The 17,140-nt window shown below is 39.8% G+C and overlaps 2 protein-coding genes across 2 annotated transcripts in view; one reads left to right on the top strand and one right to left on the bottom strand.

Moving 5' to 3' along the window:
• The first annotated feature begins 77 nt into the window (after positions 1-77).
• Positions 78-8,512, top strand: ZWILCH (zwilch kinetochore protein). The gene is made up of 18 exons (XM_054272845.1): positions 78-133; positions 411-462; positions 811-906; positions 1,000-1,118; positions 1,644-1,840; positions 2,325-2,404; positions 2,667-2,822; positions 3,021-3,092; positions 3,407-3,500; positions 3,873-3,928; positions 4,752-4,854; positions 5,438-5,517; positions 5,699-5,855; positions 6,427-6,455; positions 6,809-6,945; positions 7,217-7,312; positions 7,401-7,519; positions 8,167-8,512. The coding sequence occupies exons 1-18, from the start codon at positions 78-80 to the stop codon at positions 8,256-8,258; spliced, it is 1,791 nt and encodes a 596-aa protein (XP_054128820.1). The 3' UTR covers positions 8,259-8,512.
• Positions 8,513-9,908: 1,396 nt separating this feature from the next.
• The window catches only part of LCTL (lactase like), a 171,781-nt gene continuing 164,549 nt past the window's right edge, over positions 9,909-17,140 (bottom strand). The window contains exons 4-14 of the mRNA XM_054272986.1: positions 15,838-15,914; positions 15,486-15,579; positions 15,072-15,200; positions 14,507-14,602; positions 13,797-13,851; positions 13,554-13,715; positions 12,728-13,002; positions 12,285-12,411; positions 11,671-11,870; positions 11,110-11,173; positions 9,909-10,024 (exon numbers count right to left, since the gene is read on the bottom strand). Coding sequence (XP_054128961.1) covers positions 9,909-10,024; positions 11,110-11,173; positions 11,671-11,870; positions 12,285-12,411; positions 12,728-13,002; positions 13,554-13,715; positions 13,797-13,851; positions 14,507-14,602; positions 15,072-15,200; positions 15,486-15,579; positions 15,838-15,914 — 1,395 coding nt within the window. The remainder of the gene's footprint in view (positions 10,025-11,109; positions 11,174-11,670; positions 11,871-12,284; positions 12,412-12,727; positions 13,003-13,553; positions 13,716-13,796; positions 13,852-14,506; positions 14,603-15,071; positions 15,201-15,485; positions 15,580-15,837; positions 15,915-17,140) is intronic.

Genomic DNA, 17,140 nt, shown 5'->3' with positions numbered 1-17,140 from the left:
CAGCGTGACGCGTCACCCTCCCCTCACAGACAGCGCGTAGCGCCGGCGGGCGGGAGGTTCGACTGTGGCGGGCGGCGATGGCGGCGGAGCGGCGGCGCCGGGCGGGCGGCGACCTGCGCGGCCTTCTGCTCCGGTGAGGGTCGGGGCTGCTCCCGGGGCTGAGCGGGCGGCTGTTCCGGTGGGATCGGGGCTGTTCCCGGGGATGTCCGGGCTCTTGAACCGGTGTGGATCGAGGTCACTGCCTGAGGGTCTCCGCTGCTCTGCTGAGGGAGGTCTGGCCCCGCTTGTGGGGAGGCTGCTGAGGCTCCGGTTGTAGCCTTGGAATGTTTGTTGTATGTGAGTAATGCTGGTGTTTAACGAGGAATATTGAGGGGAAAGGTCGTGTGTCTCAACGTTTTCTTTTCTTTCAGGATACGTGAAGAAGGAAAGGGCAGTATCCCCGAACATCCCTACATCTATGAGGTAAAACCATAAACTGGTTTGGGTTGGAAGGGAACTTGAAGTTCATCCCATTTCACTCCGACCATGGCAGGGACACCTTCGACTTCCCCAGGCTGCTCCAAGCCCTGTCCAGCCTGGCCTTGGGCACTGCCAGGGATCCAGGGGCAGCCCCAGCTGCCCTGGGCTCCTGTGCCAGGGCCTGCCCACCCTCACAGGAAGGATTTCTTTCTAATTTCCAATCCACACCTACTCTGTCAGTGTGAAGCTGTTCTACCTTATCCTGTCAACTCCATCCTATTAAAAATGCTGAAATACAGTGTCTCTATAGGGTAAGCTTAAAAGTTTTGATTTTTTTTTTTCTTTTTGCAGACTGATGTAGAGATCTCATTGGTTGATGGCAGTTGCAAAAATCCTGTTGAAAAATTTTGGAATGGAAGCAGTGCAATGTATATTTTGCAGAAAGCTGTAAGTTTGCTTGGTAGATGTTAAATGCAATCCGGATTTTTGAATTCCTATCAGATGTTTTTCACACACCTTACATGCACATTTCTCTTCAAGACACACAGTGAAGAAAGCGGCTCCATGGAGGAATCAAGAACAGATGATGCTGTTTATGCCTCTGAGGTTTTGCCAAAGGAGAATCCTGGAGCCCTGGCTCTTTCTGTTGGAAGAGCAAAGTAAGTGTGAAAGCTTTCCCTCCCCTTTTCAGGGAGATTTCTTTTGTAATTCTGTGTCTCTTTCTAATATTCAGAACCTGTATTTTCAATGCCCTAAATAAAATTACTCATTAGTTTATGAGGAGTTGTGTTTTTTCTATCTTGCAAAAGGGCCTCCCAACTTTTAATGGCTTAGAAGTGTTTTTAAAAGTAGCTAAAATCCAGGTATTGGTAAAGCACTTGTGAGCTGGGCTGTTGGGTTAGTGGGATTCACTGGGTGTAGATGAGCAAAAAAAGCTCACTGAAATTTTAGTGCTTATTTTTTTGGTAAAGGTCCTGTTAAAAGGAAGCCCTAAAAATCTGATTTGCATCTTTGGTGTTATTAAAATACCAATGCATGGTACCAAAATGGGGTTTACCTAACTCATGTATTCTTTTAATTAGCTTAGTATGTAAAAAATTCAATTATAATTTTAGAATCTTCAGTTTATATTAATATACTGTGTTATTTGCTGGCATCTTACTTGCTCCTGTTCCTGTTTCCAGGCAGTTGATTTCCTTGTACACAATGGTGCAGAACCCAAAGGTGCCCTCCCTGGGGATGAGTGCCCTGGCTGTGCTCCCTCCCCTGTGGGCCAGGTGTGATGGCTCTGACCCTCAACACACCTGCTGGATTGGAGCTGAGCCTCTCAAGACTGCAAACAAAGTCACAGGGATCAATATTTACACAGTTTCGTGTGATGGTAAGGTGCTCATGGTGCTCAGAAAATTAAATGAGGAAAGCTAAAAAATGTGGGAATGCTGATGTCAGAATGCTGTCTTTGTTCTTTGTGTGATACTGGCTTGGAAATGCTCTGTATTCCTGGATTTAATGAGCAAGAAGGGATTAAAATAAGAGAAAAGATGTTTTTAACCAATGCTGTGGGAGGGAATGGCTTTTTAATCTACCTGATGCACCTGTAGCTGTGCAGGCCTACTTCAACTCATTTTTAAACTTTTAAACTGCTGCCATTCAGCATCTTACACACCCTCTGGCTCATTCTAGACATTTATGTATGTTCATATCAGCTCTTATATCACCAGTAGAGAAATGCAGGGAGAATTCCTGCTTTCTAAAGGACAGCACGAGCCATGCCTGAGCAAATGGGGTATTTGGGAATGAATTCAAAGTGCCGAGTTTGAATTGTGTCAAATGGGTTTTTGATTCTCATTTTTTTCCTTTCCCAGGTCCTACAGCTGATAAAACCCATTTTCCAAACCTGGAAGAGCTCAAAATGGAACATAAAATAAGGCATCATTCATCTCTTGTAGGTTTTTATGCTCTGTCATGGCTTCAATTGAAGTTTAAAAACTCTATTTTGGGATTTATGATGATGGTTTGGGGAAGCTTTTTAGATCCTCTATGGAAACCACCTTAGCATAATTCCATGGTATAACAGTCTGATTTCAGGTCACGTTTATAATGCATTTGTCTGGTATTAACCCCCTTTTGCATGCATGTGAAATGCTTTTAAAATCAATTTGCCTGTGGTAGTTTTGTTTTTTACTTTTGCAATCTGTTCATTTTAGGTGACAACAAAAGGATTTGCTCGGTATGAGCTGATTGCAGCTGCTGCAATAGAGGGCACCATTGCAGAATCTGGCAGCAACATCTATGTGGATATCACATGGAATGGTGTGGAAAAGATTCTGGAGACTCCCCCAGTGATCTCTGCTGCCACCCTGGTAAGTCAGGATGGAAAAGGCAAATAAACCCAAGCTCTTGGCACTACTCACATCATCAGTAGTATAAAGAAGATAAAAGCAATGTAACCTGTTCATAAGCTGAATTATAAGTTGTGCTGACATGCTTCTCACTGATGAAAATTTTAGGACACTTGATTTCTAAATTTTGAAACTGAGATAAACTTGTGGAACTTTCAGAACATTGCCCTGGAGTCGGGGGACCCCAGAAGTCCTGTGTTCCAGCTGTACCGAGAGCTGCAGCTCCTCTTGGTGAGTGCAGGGGACAAATTCCAATTCACATTTGCATGAAATGGGGATTTTATGTGCTAATAATTTACTTTATTGAAAACTTCATCAGACCTTTCAGTGATAACTTCAAGTATTTATTTTAGCTGAAACTTTGAGCTCAGTTTTAGAAATCTTGAATACAAAGAGGACAAGTCATCCAGGAAATTCTGAACATTTGTAACTCCTGGTTAGCTGTGCAGAGATCTGTGACTCTTGGTGAAGTTGTCTGTGAAAGATGACACGTGCAGGCCTCCCAGGAAGAGCTGATTTCTGTTGGGATTTTCCTGCTGCTTTAGGCTTTGGCTGAAGGGCTGAAGACGGGTGTGACTGAGTGGCCTGAGCCATCAGAGTCTGAGTCAGCTCCTCAACTGGTCCAGGAGTTCCTGACTGGTAAGTGCTGCTTGTTCCATGGGGAGGGAGGGGTGTGGCACTTCACAGGGATAAAAGGGAATTCACATACAGCATTCAAAGCATTACAACAGGAAATGTTCATTTCTGTGCTGGAACCACTGCACAGAATAGTTAAATAAGTTAATACATATTTGTCGTTTTTCTTTGTCCTAATATCATAGATCAAAGTAATAATAATAATAAACATTTTAAAAAAGTCTTTTCTGACTATATCCTTGCCCAGTAAAACCATTTTTAAATGACTCAATTCTATTATTCAGTGTATTTGTTAGTTGTGATGTGCCTGGTGATTAATGGTTGGTTTGGTGACACTTTTCATAGTGGTGGAACTTATTTTTTTAACTCTACTAGATTTAAAGAAGAAGCTGGATGGAGATTATATATTTGAAGACAAGAAAGAAACACAGGTGTGTGCAATTTTCTAACAGCTGCTTTATCATTTTGCTTCCATTTTTACTACAGTTATTTCAGATTTTGACTAAATCTTGTATATTGTTTATATGTGTAAATAGTGATGTAGAGGAATATGGATCTCTTGCTTTCTGTCTCTGCTGTGTAAAAATAATGGGAAAAGGTCTGATTTCTTCCAGGAATTCTGACCTTTCTGCCATTGCATTCATTCATTAATTTGCTTGTCTTGCCTAATTTAGTTTTGGTGCCAATTTAATAATATCAATTGAATATGTGTCTTACTTATTTAGAGGTTTATGATATTGTGAAGCAAAGGGCAAATTCAAATTATAAAAAATGTGTTTGGTTATATTAAGATTTTTTTCCCTTTCAGCCTATAATGAAAGGTTTGGCTCTATTTTCTATTAAGAGATAAGCAGCATTTTGTTGATAATCTAAGAATATATTGATTTCTGTGTCAACAGAACTATTCTTTATCAGGATTACAGGGAAGTAGTTCTCTGCTTTGAGAATTTGTTTGTCTGGGTTTTGGTCTCCCAGGCACTGCTGGGTACACAGACAATACCTGCCTGAGATCTGAAGTCTCTCTGACAGTGGCTTTTGTTTCCTGGTCCAAGGCTAGCAGTTGTCCAGTGTGATAATTCTGCAAAGAATCAGACTCACTGTTAGATCAAAGTATAATGCCAAATTACTGTGTGGCAGTTTCCCTGGAAAAGGGAGGAAATCAGGGATGCAGCCAGTTTTGATCTCTGGAGAAATTCAGATGTGGAAGGTTTTTGACTCTAAGGCACCCTTTTTCATTTTCATAAATTCTTCCAGAAAATCCAATGTGACACAGCTGCTGTGGACAGTTGCATAAAATCAATCTTTGGTGAGCGAGGAGACCTGGATTTCACTGAGCAATTATGGTGCAAAATGAAAAGTAAGTGTTTTGTGCCCTGTTTTCCTTTCATTTTCTTCTCTATCTGCTAGACAGTATTGCTTTTTCAGGGAAATTCCTGTCCATTTCTGAGTTTTAAGGACTCATCAGCTCTTCAGAAAATTGGTACCAGCAATATCAATTGCTCTCTTCCCAACTGAGCCCATTTTAGGGATGTAGGATGATCTATTTTCTTACAACCTTCCAACGGCTGACCAGCATCTAGCAGGAGATAATTTCATTTTGTTTGACTGCAAAAGGTACTAAACTATTGATAGTTGCTCTAAAGCTAAAACCCATCTGCTCTAAAACTGAAAAATTTATAATTCCTTTTTCTCTGGATGTGAAGGACAATTTTCAGTGTATACAGAATTCACTGGTCTCTGTTGACCATTGTTTTTTTGGAGTAATCTTTTTTAAAGTCATCATATGACAAAGCTGCCAAAAAGCTGTGCAGTCTGTAATTTCAGCTCTCTTTAACTGAGGGGTTTTGTTCATGCAAGGGTGTGTTGGCCTGGTGTTACTGACTTAACAGCCAGAGAAAGAGGCTGGATTGATAATTAAAATATTGTGGTTTTCTTTCCAGGTGTCAGTTCCTATCAGGAGTTAATAGACTGTTTCACACTGGTCATAAAATCCCTGGAACGTGGTGAGATCCAGCCATGGGTGTGTATTTGTGTTTCACAATAGAAGTTAAAATTTGGAGTGGTTTAGAGTAAAATGCAGCTCTTGTCCTTTCCCTGCCCCTCATTTGTGTTATTTTCAAATTGTGTTTCCCTGGCGTTGAACTTCTGAACACTATTGATGGTGTTTCATGCACATCACAAAAAGATTTGTTTCTTTTTAGATTCACCAGGGGAGTAGCAGTTTCTTAAGTCGGTTGATCCAACAGTCCTACCATGGAAAGATGGAGAATGTTTCCCTCAGTGACACCACTCCCATTCAGATGCTCCTGGAGGTTGGCCTGGAGAAGATGAAGAAGGATTATGTCAGTTTTTTCATAGGTGAGGCTGACACTGGGTAACAGCATTGGGAATTCAGGAGAAAAGGTGTTCCATGCAGGAAATAATGAACTTTTTGGGTTACCTCTATCTCTTCCTTCCCATCTGCTGAAGTGAAGTTTCCAGCTTCTTTAATAATGGGACTTTCCAGCTTTTAAATTTCAAAATTTAAAAAACTTATTTGTTTCAAAAGACACATAGCTTTGTGTTTTACCATTGTTGTTACCCCTTCATTTCTTTTTGGCATTTGTCATCCTGTTCTCATTCTTTATTTGTTTTTTTTTATTTTCACTGCTTTTGTAAACTTGTGTGTCCCGAGTAGGGTGGCTGTCTCCAAGTACACAGTGGGTCTCCTCATTGTGCATCCTTGGTGATAAATGAAATCATGCTTTGACCATGCCACTTTAGAGGGGTTTTCTTGTTTGGAATGAATGATCATGTCAATAAATAACATTACACTCCTGCTGACTTTGTCCTTTAGTAGAATTTCCTGTTTGATCATCGGAATGTTGCTTATATTTCATCTGATACCATGTATTAAATTATTTTTTTTTTCCTGCTGTTCCTTTTACAGGCCAGGAACTTGCAACAGGAACCTACTTGGTGAGATACTTTATTTTTATTTTGTAAAGCAGAGCATGCTTAGCTGATGGTGGGATGCAAATTATGTAAGCTGAGAAACTGAGCTGCAGACCATGAGTCTGGAAATGTCAGAAATGCAGAAATTTCATTGTTTCCTCATTCCCAGATAATTCCCTTAATATCTGATCTGGGTCACTGCCAAGGCAGTGAACCTTTGTCACACTTTGATGGGACTTTGTTCTGAGTCTGCTGGGCCACTCTAAAAAGCTTGGCTTCTCCAAAGAAGCAGGAAGATGATTTTATTTGCTGAGGGTGTGTTGTGTGTCTGTAGCAATGGAGCACTCAGGTAAGAGCAGAAGCCTTTGCTCTTCCAGGATTACTTCATTTCCACATCAGCGGAGCTCCAGGAACAAGTGCACCGTGTTCAAAAGCTTCACCACATGCTGGAAATAATGGTCAGCTGTACAGGCTTGCTGCAGTTCAGACATGAGAACCTCTTCCCTTTGACACAGTAATTATTTCATTTCTACTTTTGCTCTTAAAATGACAATCACTGTAGAGTTTGGCAGTTCTAAAGAAACACCAAGATGTTGGTGATAGTGAGACTGCAGAAGGAGCAGCTGGATCTTCCTGCCAAATTTTGCTTTGGGACTAAAACTGAAAAACTAAAACTGAAAACTAAAGGAAATAATAAAATGTGAGAGTATAGTTAATTTTGCACAAGGTTTTTGCTCTGTTGTACAAGCATTTCTTTAAAGAAAGTAACCTGATATCTCTTGTAGGATTTGCATGAAGTATTACAAGGAAAACCCTCTGAATGAGAAGCATGTGTTTCAGCTGCCCATCAGGCCAGCTCTTGTGAAGAAATTCTATCAAAAGTAAGAGGAACTTCAGCATTTGCAGCATGAAATTCAGATGTGACTGAATACCTGACTCAGTTTTGATGGTTTTTGATTATTCTCTCAGTGATAACCCTGAAGTCTGGAGGGTGGAGATAAGCAGTGGGCACGGACAGAAGGAGGTTAAAACCACGTGGCAAGTCAGCACCACTGCTCCTGTTGAACATGTGGCATCAAACAATTCAGGTGGGGAATGTTAGTGGTGAAATGAAATAATCAAAGCACAAACTTCAAACAAATTCAGTTTTTATCCTGAATTCAGTGGGTCTGAGCTTTGTATTTGCTTTTCAACAAAAGCAAAATGCTATTTTGCCTTCTACTAGAAGAGTGAGGTGGTATTTGTAGAATTAAGGATATTCAGAAAGTGGTGACTTTTTGCCTTCTCACCTTGGCTGAGTTACATTTTTAAGTGACAAAATAGTTCCAAATATGAGATGATTGATACCCAAAAAATCTTGCAACTTATTTCTAAAATGTTTGCCAATGAATCTGAGAAGAGTTTTGAAGAGAAATTTCCCTGTTCCCTGCTGGTCTCCAGTCAGAGAAGGTGCAAAGGGGAGAGGATCTGCCTTGCTGCAAGCAAATGCAGAACAAGTGGAAAAGCATCAGAATGGGGAAGAATTTAGCAGAGACACTGGTACAGAAATGATTTGCCTTTTTGGGGTGGGGTTTGATGTGAGAGTTTGGTAAATCTTTCCTGTCATTATTGATTTGTGTCATGAAGCGCTTCAGTAAAACTGCACTTTGAGAACAGTTCTGGAAGCTGCTCCAAGGACTAATCTCTACCTTCTAACAGGAGTGGCTAATCCCAACTTTTCCCTTTGTCCTTGCAGGTTTCTTGTGTGACTCCACAGTCAATGGAAGCAGTGAAGAAAGGCTGTATTTTATTACCATCACTCAGTGCAGTCAGGTGCAGTTCACTTAAGTTGATGTTACTGAGCAAGCTGGACTGGAAAGGTACAGAAAGGGGGAAAATTCAGTATTTTCTGTCCCAGCAGAACCTTTAGAAACTCTTGGCTTCAAACAGTTCATCTTCACTGATTTATTTGTTTTGTTACACTTGAGTGGGACCTCCACAGCCACAATTCACCTGTAGGCACCTCATTTGTTAAAAATGCAGTGCAATTATGACTGTACAGTATAAATATTTTGTAAATATGGTGGCTATTTTTCATATATTTACATGCATTCAACAAAGTTGTGCACTTTGGGGTTTCATATTTTATTTTTTGATCATTAAAAATTCAATCAGACCCTGTTCAAAGTGTGGATTATCTTAATCAACAAACCAAGCAATATTGTTATGTTCTCCTGGGATCAAGTGATGCTTCATCATCCTGAAGGATTTGGAAATCTCTTCATCCAGGGCCTTGGGATCTTCAGCCAGTTTGGGTTTCTTTGTCCCTGTATTTATATTTTGGAGTGTTCTTGAAAATACTTCTCTCTCCTCTTCAAATTATTTTATTCCTTCAATGTGAAGTGAGTTATTTTAACAGTGTTGTCTTCTATGTTTTGCATAATTTTTTTCAAAACAAAATCAGTATAATTGGCTGGACAAAATCATTTAAATATGTTGGCAGTTGCATTTGTTGTGTTGATTAATCAGTGAGGTAACATTTTGGTGGTCTAATTTAAACAATTCCATAATTTTGTACACGCTGACTAAATAATCTGAGACAGAAATATTTTGTATTAAAAACTCAACTATGGGTAAGTAAGAATAAGGAAGTCCCCCAATATTCATGCTTTTTAAAGATATAGATTATAGATTATTATTATAGATTTTTATAACTTCTGGTTTCAAGCAAAGTTATATTTCAAGTACAGCCAGCTGAATTGTGGAACCAAGTTTTTATAGTACTCGTTTCTACCTGCAGTAGAAGGGAATTTAAGGTGGAATATTAATTTTGGAAGTACTTGGATTATTTAAAATCCACATTTTCGTGTGTAATATATTATAACGTTGTACAAGGTAAGTTTAAACTGCAGGGATGTGGTTTAAATCTGATTCAGAAGTTGTCACCTTGGATTACTCACTTCAAACAACTCTTCCCCACACCTAAATAGCAAGGTATACATTATCCTGACTTTTAGACATGAATAAGTTCACATTTAAGCAGTGCTCTTGGAATATTGAAGTTCTTTTATATTTTAAAACCATGTGTCTTTCTTCAAATAGCAATTACATGGTAATCAAAATGCTGTTGATAACAGACTGAAATCAGAATTTGCAAGCAGCTTTTAATCACTTGACATTTGTACTGGCAAGATTTGAATCACTTTACTCTTAACTATTTTTCTGATTAACAAAATGTGTAATAGTTTCCAAAATAATAAGGATTGTAAAATCTCCTACTTAGAATTAGTGGAAAGAGAATGTATTTTGTATTTTGGTAAAAACAAAGAGATTATTTGGGAATTGAATAGAAAAACGATAAAAGCTCTAGGTGGATTGGTAAATAATATTTCATTACAGGGGTATAAAAAGAAGCATCTGTGGTGAAGTTTAACTACTCAAATAAAGGAGTTGCAGCTTAGTTCTTTTGGCAAATGAGGATGTGTGCAAACATCAGTTTTAGCTGTGGTTTCGAAGGTAGAATATGAGGAGGACAATACTGATGAGAATGCAGAGTGTGAAAACTGTAGGAAGAACAATCTCTGTCACCATTTCCATGTGAGTAATCAGGGAATCTAAAATTTGAGAAATGAGGAATATGTAAGAGATTTAATCCCCTGGAGTACAGTAATACCTAACTTAGAGTTAACATAAAGATTTTTTGAACATAAAAATGTTAACATTGGCATAAACAGCAAACAAAGCAAATAGAATTTCCTAAGTCTGCCAGAGCTGGGGCAAATCCATGTTAGTTTTCCCTCTCTTTTTATCTCTGAAGACATGTCAGTGCTCAAAGGGCTGCAGAAATTGTCCTTGCTGTCAGTTAGCTGCAGTGCATTAACAATATTTTACAGGTCCTCTGATATTTATTTTCCTCACCTGAAGGTGAAAGAAAATTGTCAAAGAGAAATCCTTGAAAAGCTTTGGCCTTTTTACAATTGTTCTGTATCTGTTTGAAAAATTAAAAGGGTGTTATTTTGTAGAACTTTATTCCACAAAGAAGCCTGGAAGAGTTCAGTAAACCCATTTCATTCACACTGAGCATGACTTGGAAGTGGAGGCTGAGCAGGATTAACGTAGGCTGACTGCTGGGATGTCTCATACCATGTGGAGTTTAGCTCATCCTCTTGTGAGAATCTATAGTAGTTATTTGATCCTAATCAAACCCCTACTGCAGGAATTCTGGAAGTTCCTTAATTACACCAGGAGGTTTTAGGTGTTCTGGATCAGTTGTGTTGGGCTTTCTTTGTTTCCAGGAGCATCAGAGTCCAAATTTAATCTTAGGCCAGTCCTTAACCCTTTTATTTCTTTTTATAGTTCCACTTTATGGAAAAGTCAAACATTAGAGATTTTCTGTGTGGTTTTCTTGATTTGTCTGGGTTTGGTTTGTGTTTGAAATAGCATTCAGGAGTTTATTTTAAGGAGAATCCCCAACCTCAGTTTTAAGTAGTAGCTCTTCCAGTTCCTGTATTTCAGTAACATCCACACCTGATCCATTTAGCTACCGTGGTTTTAGTTGGAGACAATAAATAAAAACATTTTTCTTTAGAGGCTTGTAGTGCTTTTGGGGAGAAAATACCTTTTAGCAGCATTCAGAGAGCAATTTAACATCTGAACTTTACAGAATCTGCTTTTGTAGACAAACCAGAGGCATCCTTACCTGCAGCAAGGTGTTGGTGTGTGGCAGAGCAGGTGTCCATGGCCTTGCGGTGCCAGCTCTCCACCTGGGAAGGGTGACACTGCTGTGAGACTGAGCATCCTCCTCACTCCCACAGCTCCCTCCTTATCCCTATCATTAACTTGAAACCACTTCATTCTGGCAACACATGGGTTTCTGAAAGTATCTTTGTGGTTTTCATTTTGGGGTGTTTCTCAGCGTTAATTGTTTAATAAAATTTCTAGTGGTACATAATACATTCCAGGTTATTTTCCAGTAGGGTAGGACATATGTGGAGCTTTCTGCCTACAAATCTGACAGCACTGCTAAATAACTTCTGATGGAGAGTTTTTGACTTCATCACTAAGTCTACCTAGAATACTTTAGAAACAGTAATTGAGTCTGTTCCACTTTCAGTATCTGAATATCTCTCTATTAAACAGATCCCTGTTTTACAGAATCAAAGTGTCACTTCTGTACCATATTCATACAAGTTGTTTCCTGAAATTCAATGTGATATTTGCACATAAAGGGAAAAAAATCAAAATTAGCAGCAGACATCACCTCTTTTGAATTGGGGAATCCATTTGCACTGATAATCTTTTTATAGTAGTCAACAGATGCCTTTGGGTACCGTGGTTTGTTCTTGTTTTTGAAGTCAATGTGGTAAAGCCCAAATCTTTCAGAGAAGCCTTTGTTCCACTCAAATTTATCCAGCAGTGACCAGGCAGTGTAACCTTTGACATTTACACCATCATTTAGAGCTGGAAACAGAACACAAATCACTGATAAAGGTGGGGTTTGTCCTTCAAATATGGTTCTGTAAATGTTTTGGTTTATAGCAGGAAGACATGGGGAGCAGGACAGAAAAAAGAAGTACAAATTAATTCAGATTCTTTGAAATTGTTGTTTTTAGCTTAGAGGTACTAGAACTCTATGGGCATGGTAGCTTCTCCTTTCTGAGAGTGGAAACTGAAATATTGCAGTATTAAATCTCAGGTAGGTTATTGTAGTTATTAGTTTGCTTAGGTTGACATTTTGGTGAAAATTTGAGTCTGGTTTGCTGTCCATTTTGACTTGTGAATAGTTATTTCCCTGTGATTGAAAGGACAAAGTAAAAACAAAACAGAAGGTGAAAATACTCCAAAGTCAAATCCTGTAAAGCTGTTTTAAGTGACCTTTGAGTATCTCATTGATGTATCCCTTCAGGTACTGGATCCTCCACTCGTCACACAGCTGAGAGCACTGCATTGTTTCAGACACTCCATTCTCTGTCACATAAATCAGGGGGTTCCCATACTGGGTCTGCAAACAGAAATGTTTAAATTGCTTCACATAACATCATTTCATTTTGGCAGAATATGTGAATTAGTAAAGTGCATTAAAAGCAATTTTCTACATTTGCTTACCTAAGTACAAAGAATGCGTAGTAGGAATTTAAGTTAACTATGGGGCTTATTTTAAAATTACTGAATTCTGTAGTTTTCTGAGCTGAAATTAAGGGCTTTTTGACAAAGAAAATTCCCACTAGGACAAGACCAATAGCTGGAACTGTTGAAAATCAAAATCTAAACCAGGCATTTTGTTGCTTCCTTTATAATTAAAGATCTGCTCTACTCACCTTGATGAAGTTGAGCAACCTTCTGAAGCCCCAGGGCACAGAGTAGAGCCACTTAGGGCCTGGAGCTGGCCAGTTGGGGTCCACCAGTTCAGCCAGGTCAGGGTCAGTGTGGTAACTGGACACTTGGAGGAAGGGAAAGCTCTTCTGCAGAACATAACGAGTGGTAAAATGACCAATTCCCAGGAAATCCGAGGTGCCTTTAATATAGGTTTTCTCTTGCACTGAGAAAGTTGGTAATCTTGATGTCCCCAGGCCCTGCTGGGCACTCTTCCTACCTAGCAAAATAATTATAGGAGACAACTTCTGAGGAGCACAAAAATTGGTTTTCTTTATCTCACCAGCAAAAAATCAGAATTGTAAAATCCTGGATGGTTTGGGTTGGAATTGACTTAAAACCATCACCTCACCCCCTGCCATGGGCAGGGACACCTTCCACTATCCCAGGGTGCTCCCAGCCCCATCCAGCCTGGCCTGGGACACTTCCAGGGGCAGCCCCAGCTTCTCTGGGCACCTGTGCTGGGGCCAAGTATGGTTTTCCTGAATTTAGTGTTAATGTTGAGGACACCAGAGCTTAACTGGTGTTTTAAGATGAGATTATCTTTCATCCTTTCTGTTTGGAGAATTAAGCTGGGTACAGTACATGGAGAAACAGTGACTTCAAGTGTCCTGGTGTGTCCCCAAGGTGCTTTAGGAGCTGTGTCCAGCCTGGGGGCCTTTGCTTTGCTGTGTCTCCCTTGTGCCCTCACTTCTAGCTGTGGCCAGGAGTTACTCCCCTGTAATGTGCTGGAAGTGTGGATCTATTCATGTCACAGCTACTGGGACTTACCTACGTAATTCTTCATAACCTCTGGGTAGTCCCCTCTGTAAATGGGGTTTGCAAACCATCCCAGGTGGAACTGGATGTACCTCTCAGCAGCATCTCTGTCTGTCTGGCTGTGTGGATCAACAGGTTCGCCCCAGGCACTCGTTAGGGAAATTCCAACCATCCCTTAAAACAAAGGGACAGTTCTGCAGTTCTTGAAGCCCTTAATAGGAACAGCAGCACAATCACAGAATGAATCCTCATTACCTCTCTGCTCCCTGCGCCAGGTGGTGTTGTAGGAGTGCCAAACCTTGGCATGGGTCTGTAAAAATAATGTTACAATAAAATAAATCCTGTGCACGTTTTCATCCCTTATGGCATGGAAAGCTGGTGAGCACTTTCTGCACTGAGGTCTGCCTGAAAATACCAGAGAATTTCTTTTGTCTTTATTACAGAAACCTTCATTTCATGTAAGACATCACAAAATCCTTTATGCAAGATTCCTTCCCTAAATTCCAGGACATGCACATGGAGCTGACACACAGCCCTCAGGCCAAGGCTCTGTCCCATGGCTCTGCTCTTTGGATGTCTTTCCCTAATTTATTCAAGTAGATGAAAGTTCATTTTTACTAGAGACTTCCCTTCCTGAAGTCACTTGCAACATTCAGGTTCATTTCAACAGGCTAGGATGTTGGTTTCTAGACTAACCTGGATGTTTTCTTTTTCAACCACCTTGAAACAAACTAGAAGAGACATTTATAATATAAGGAAATTCAAATTGTTGCAAGTGTTAAATCAAGCACCAAACATTGGTAGTGCCTTGGATTCTGCACTGGGGGTTTAAAGCCAGATGATAATTTCAGTGTCCTACTTGGAAATTACAGGGCTGTGAAACTAGATTTCAGTTGAAGGAGTGAAATTTTATAAAAATCCTGAATTGACACACAATTTCAGGCACAATTTCAGGAGGTTTTTACTTTAATGATGTGATGAGCAGCCTTGTAGGCACCGCAGCCACCGAGCTTCAGTCCTGGCGCGTGTTCTCCTGTTTCATAGCCCTTCTCAGCCACTGCCTGCAAACACACAGAGGCACAGTCAGTCCTGCCCTGGGCTCCTGAGCCAGGGGATGTGCTCCAAACTCTGCATCCTGCTGGGCTGGTCCTCTGCACTCCCCTCTTCCCTTCCTTGGCTCCCATTCCCTGCCTGGTACCCAGCTGTGGCATTGGGAGCAGGGTGTTGGTGAGCAGGGTTACAGGGGTATGGGGAAGGGTAAATAACAGCTGCCTTTCCAGTTCCTGATTTCTAATTTCAGTCTCTCCAGCTGAGGAGTTTTCAAAAATTTCCTGGAATTTCATGTATTAAAACCCTGCCCTTGTGCAAAATCTGCCTGCTGAGATTTTTGGCCACAAAGATTCATGGTTTAAATGTTTCCCCTTCTCTCTCCATTTTTTTCTCCTACTCTCCTCTAGTGTCACTCCCACAGAATTTTGGGAACAGAGCAGTGCAATGGGAGAGTTTGGGAGGAAAGCATTGATGACTTACCCAAGGATTGCTGAATGTAATCCAGTGTTTCACACGGTCACCAAACTTCTCAAAACACAGATTTGCATAATCGTTAAAATAATTCATCATGCTTATGTTCTGCCAGCCACCATACTTTTCTTGGAGAGCCTTTGGAAATAAGAATTTCAAGATTCAATAATTGTACTTGAAGGTCAGCTGCTGCTTAAAGAGACTTCTATTTCTATTTAATTATGTTTGTATTTCCAGCTCAGAAAAAGATTTTTCAAAACTTCGATGCACATAAAATCCAAATGAAAAGGAAATATTTACAAATTCTTAAAAGTATCCAGGCTTCTCTAATTTTTTCAAGTACTCTTAGTTCTTAACCTTAGGAAATTATTTCTATCAGAAGGCTTTACTTGAAGTTTTTCACTAATTTAAATATGGTCTGACCTGTGGCAGATCCCAGTGGTAGAGGCTCACAATAGGGGTGATGTTGTTTTCCAGAAGACTGTTAATTGTGTCATTGTAGAACTGTATTCCCTTCTCATTCAGTTGTTCAGCTGATGGAAAGCACAGACAAGGAATTACCTGCAGGGGTTCCCAAATAACTGGAAGAACAGAAATCTAAAAATATTAACCAAGGAATTTTACATTACAGTGTTGGGAATTCTGTAATGGTAAAATGCAGACAAACAGGAATCTGTAACAGGAATGTTGAACAACTGTGGGTTACTCAGGAGTAAAATTCCTTACAGATAATATTGGGAAGATTGTGGTGAAATTGTGCTTGCCTTTGATGCCTGTGGGCATAATCCTTGGCCATGAGATGGACAAGAGGTAGTGATTCACCTTCAGCTCCTTCAGCAACTGAATGTCATCCTGTGAGAAGAAAATCCAATTAACACATCCTGAGGCCGAGCAGAATAACTTCAGTTCCTCATCTGTCTTAACTAATTCTGAATGCAGAAAATCTATGGAAGATTTGCACAAAAGAGGATTCAGTCTGGTTTTTTCTGATCTTTGAGGTGATGGCTTGTTCTACTTGAAGCTTTCCTCTTCAACCACTTTTTTTGACAGGCCAAAGAAGTCCTGTAATGTTTTGTGCAACTGTGGAGACTGAATGTTTGCACTACAGAAAAATGAGCTGAGGTCTTGCAATACTATTATATTTATGTCAGAATTTGTATTAGAAAATAATAGAGGCCTGTAAATCTTGACTTCAAATATTTGAGCTCAGGCTCAAAAACATAATTACTTGGACTTTCCTTCACTATCCTACACTGGAATGAGAAAACCCCCTAAATCCCATATGAATATATGTTCTTTTGCTAAGAAATTGTACATCTTTAGTGTTCAATGAAATTAGAAATTAGTGGTATTTGTGCCAATGCAAAGAGAATTCTGATGATGAAAGCAAAGAGTGCTCTGATATAAAGAGGACCAGGTAAGTGGACAAATACAAGCAAGTTTTAGAAATTATTTCTAAATCCAAATCCAAATAATCTCTGTGTTAATCTCCTGGTGCCACACTCCAGTAGGCTCAGAGCCCCAGCTTCTCTGAGATACTTTTTAAGCTGTTCTTTCAAACTTCTGCTGCTTGAGAGCTCAAATGAAACCTCTTGTGCATTTTCCCATTTTAGGAGAGCATGTCATAATTAGTTTCTTTTCTCTTGGTTCTTGCTGAGACCTCTGGTGCTCCCTTGAACTTCATCTATGTGGAGAACCCTCAGTGGAATATAACTTCTATTAAATTAGTTGCAATTCCAATTATGTAACCCTGGCTTCTCACAGTCATTTGGATTCCCCTTGCTGTGTATCTGTCTTTCCTCCAGCACAGTAATTCCAAAATTGGTTTTGATGGTATTAGCCTTGGAAACATGTGAACAGAGCTGCATTGATTATTTGTTTGTTATCCTTTCAAAAAATGGGCAACATCCTGACTGAATTTTAAAACCTCTGAAAAATACATGGAAAACTTCATACATGCACACACATGTGATGGTGCTTGCAGGGGTCTGAGGATGAGGAAACATGAGGATCTGACTCCATGTTTCAGAAGGCTTGATTTATTATTTTATGTTATATATTATATGAAAAATATACTA

This window comes from Melozone crissalis, unplaced genomic scaffold, assembly GCF_028551555.1.
Source record: "Melozone crissalis strain CALT ecotype California unplaced genomic scaffold, PUWL_Pcris_2 ptg000014l_1, whole genome shotgun sequence".
NCBI classification, from domain to species: Eukaryota; Metazoa; Chordata; class Aves; order Passeriformes; family Passerellidae; genus Melozone; species Melozone crissalis.
This window is presented reverse-complemented; position numbering and strand designations above follow the sequence as displayed.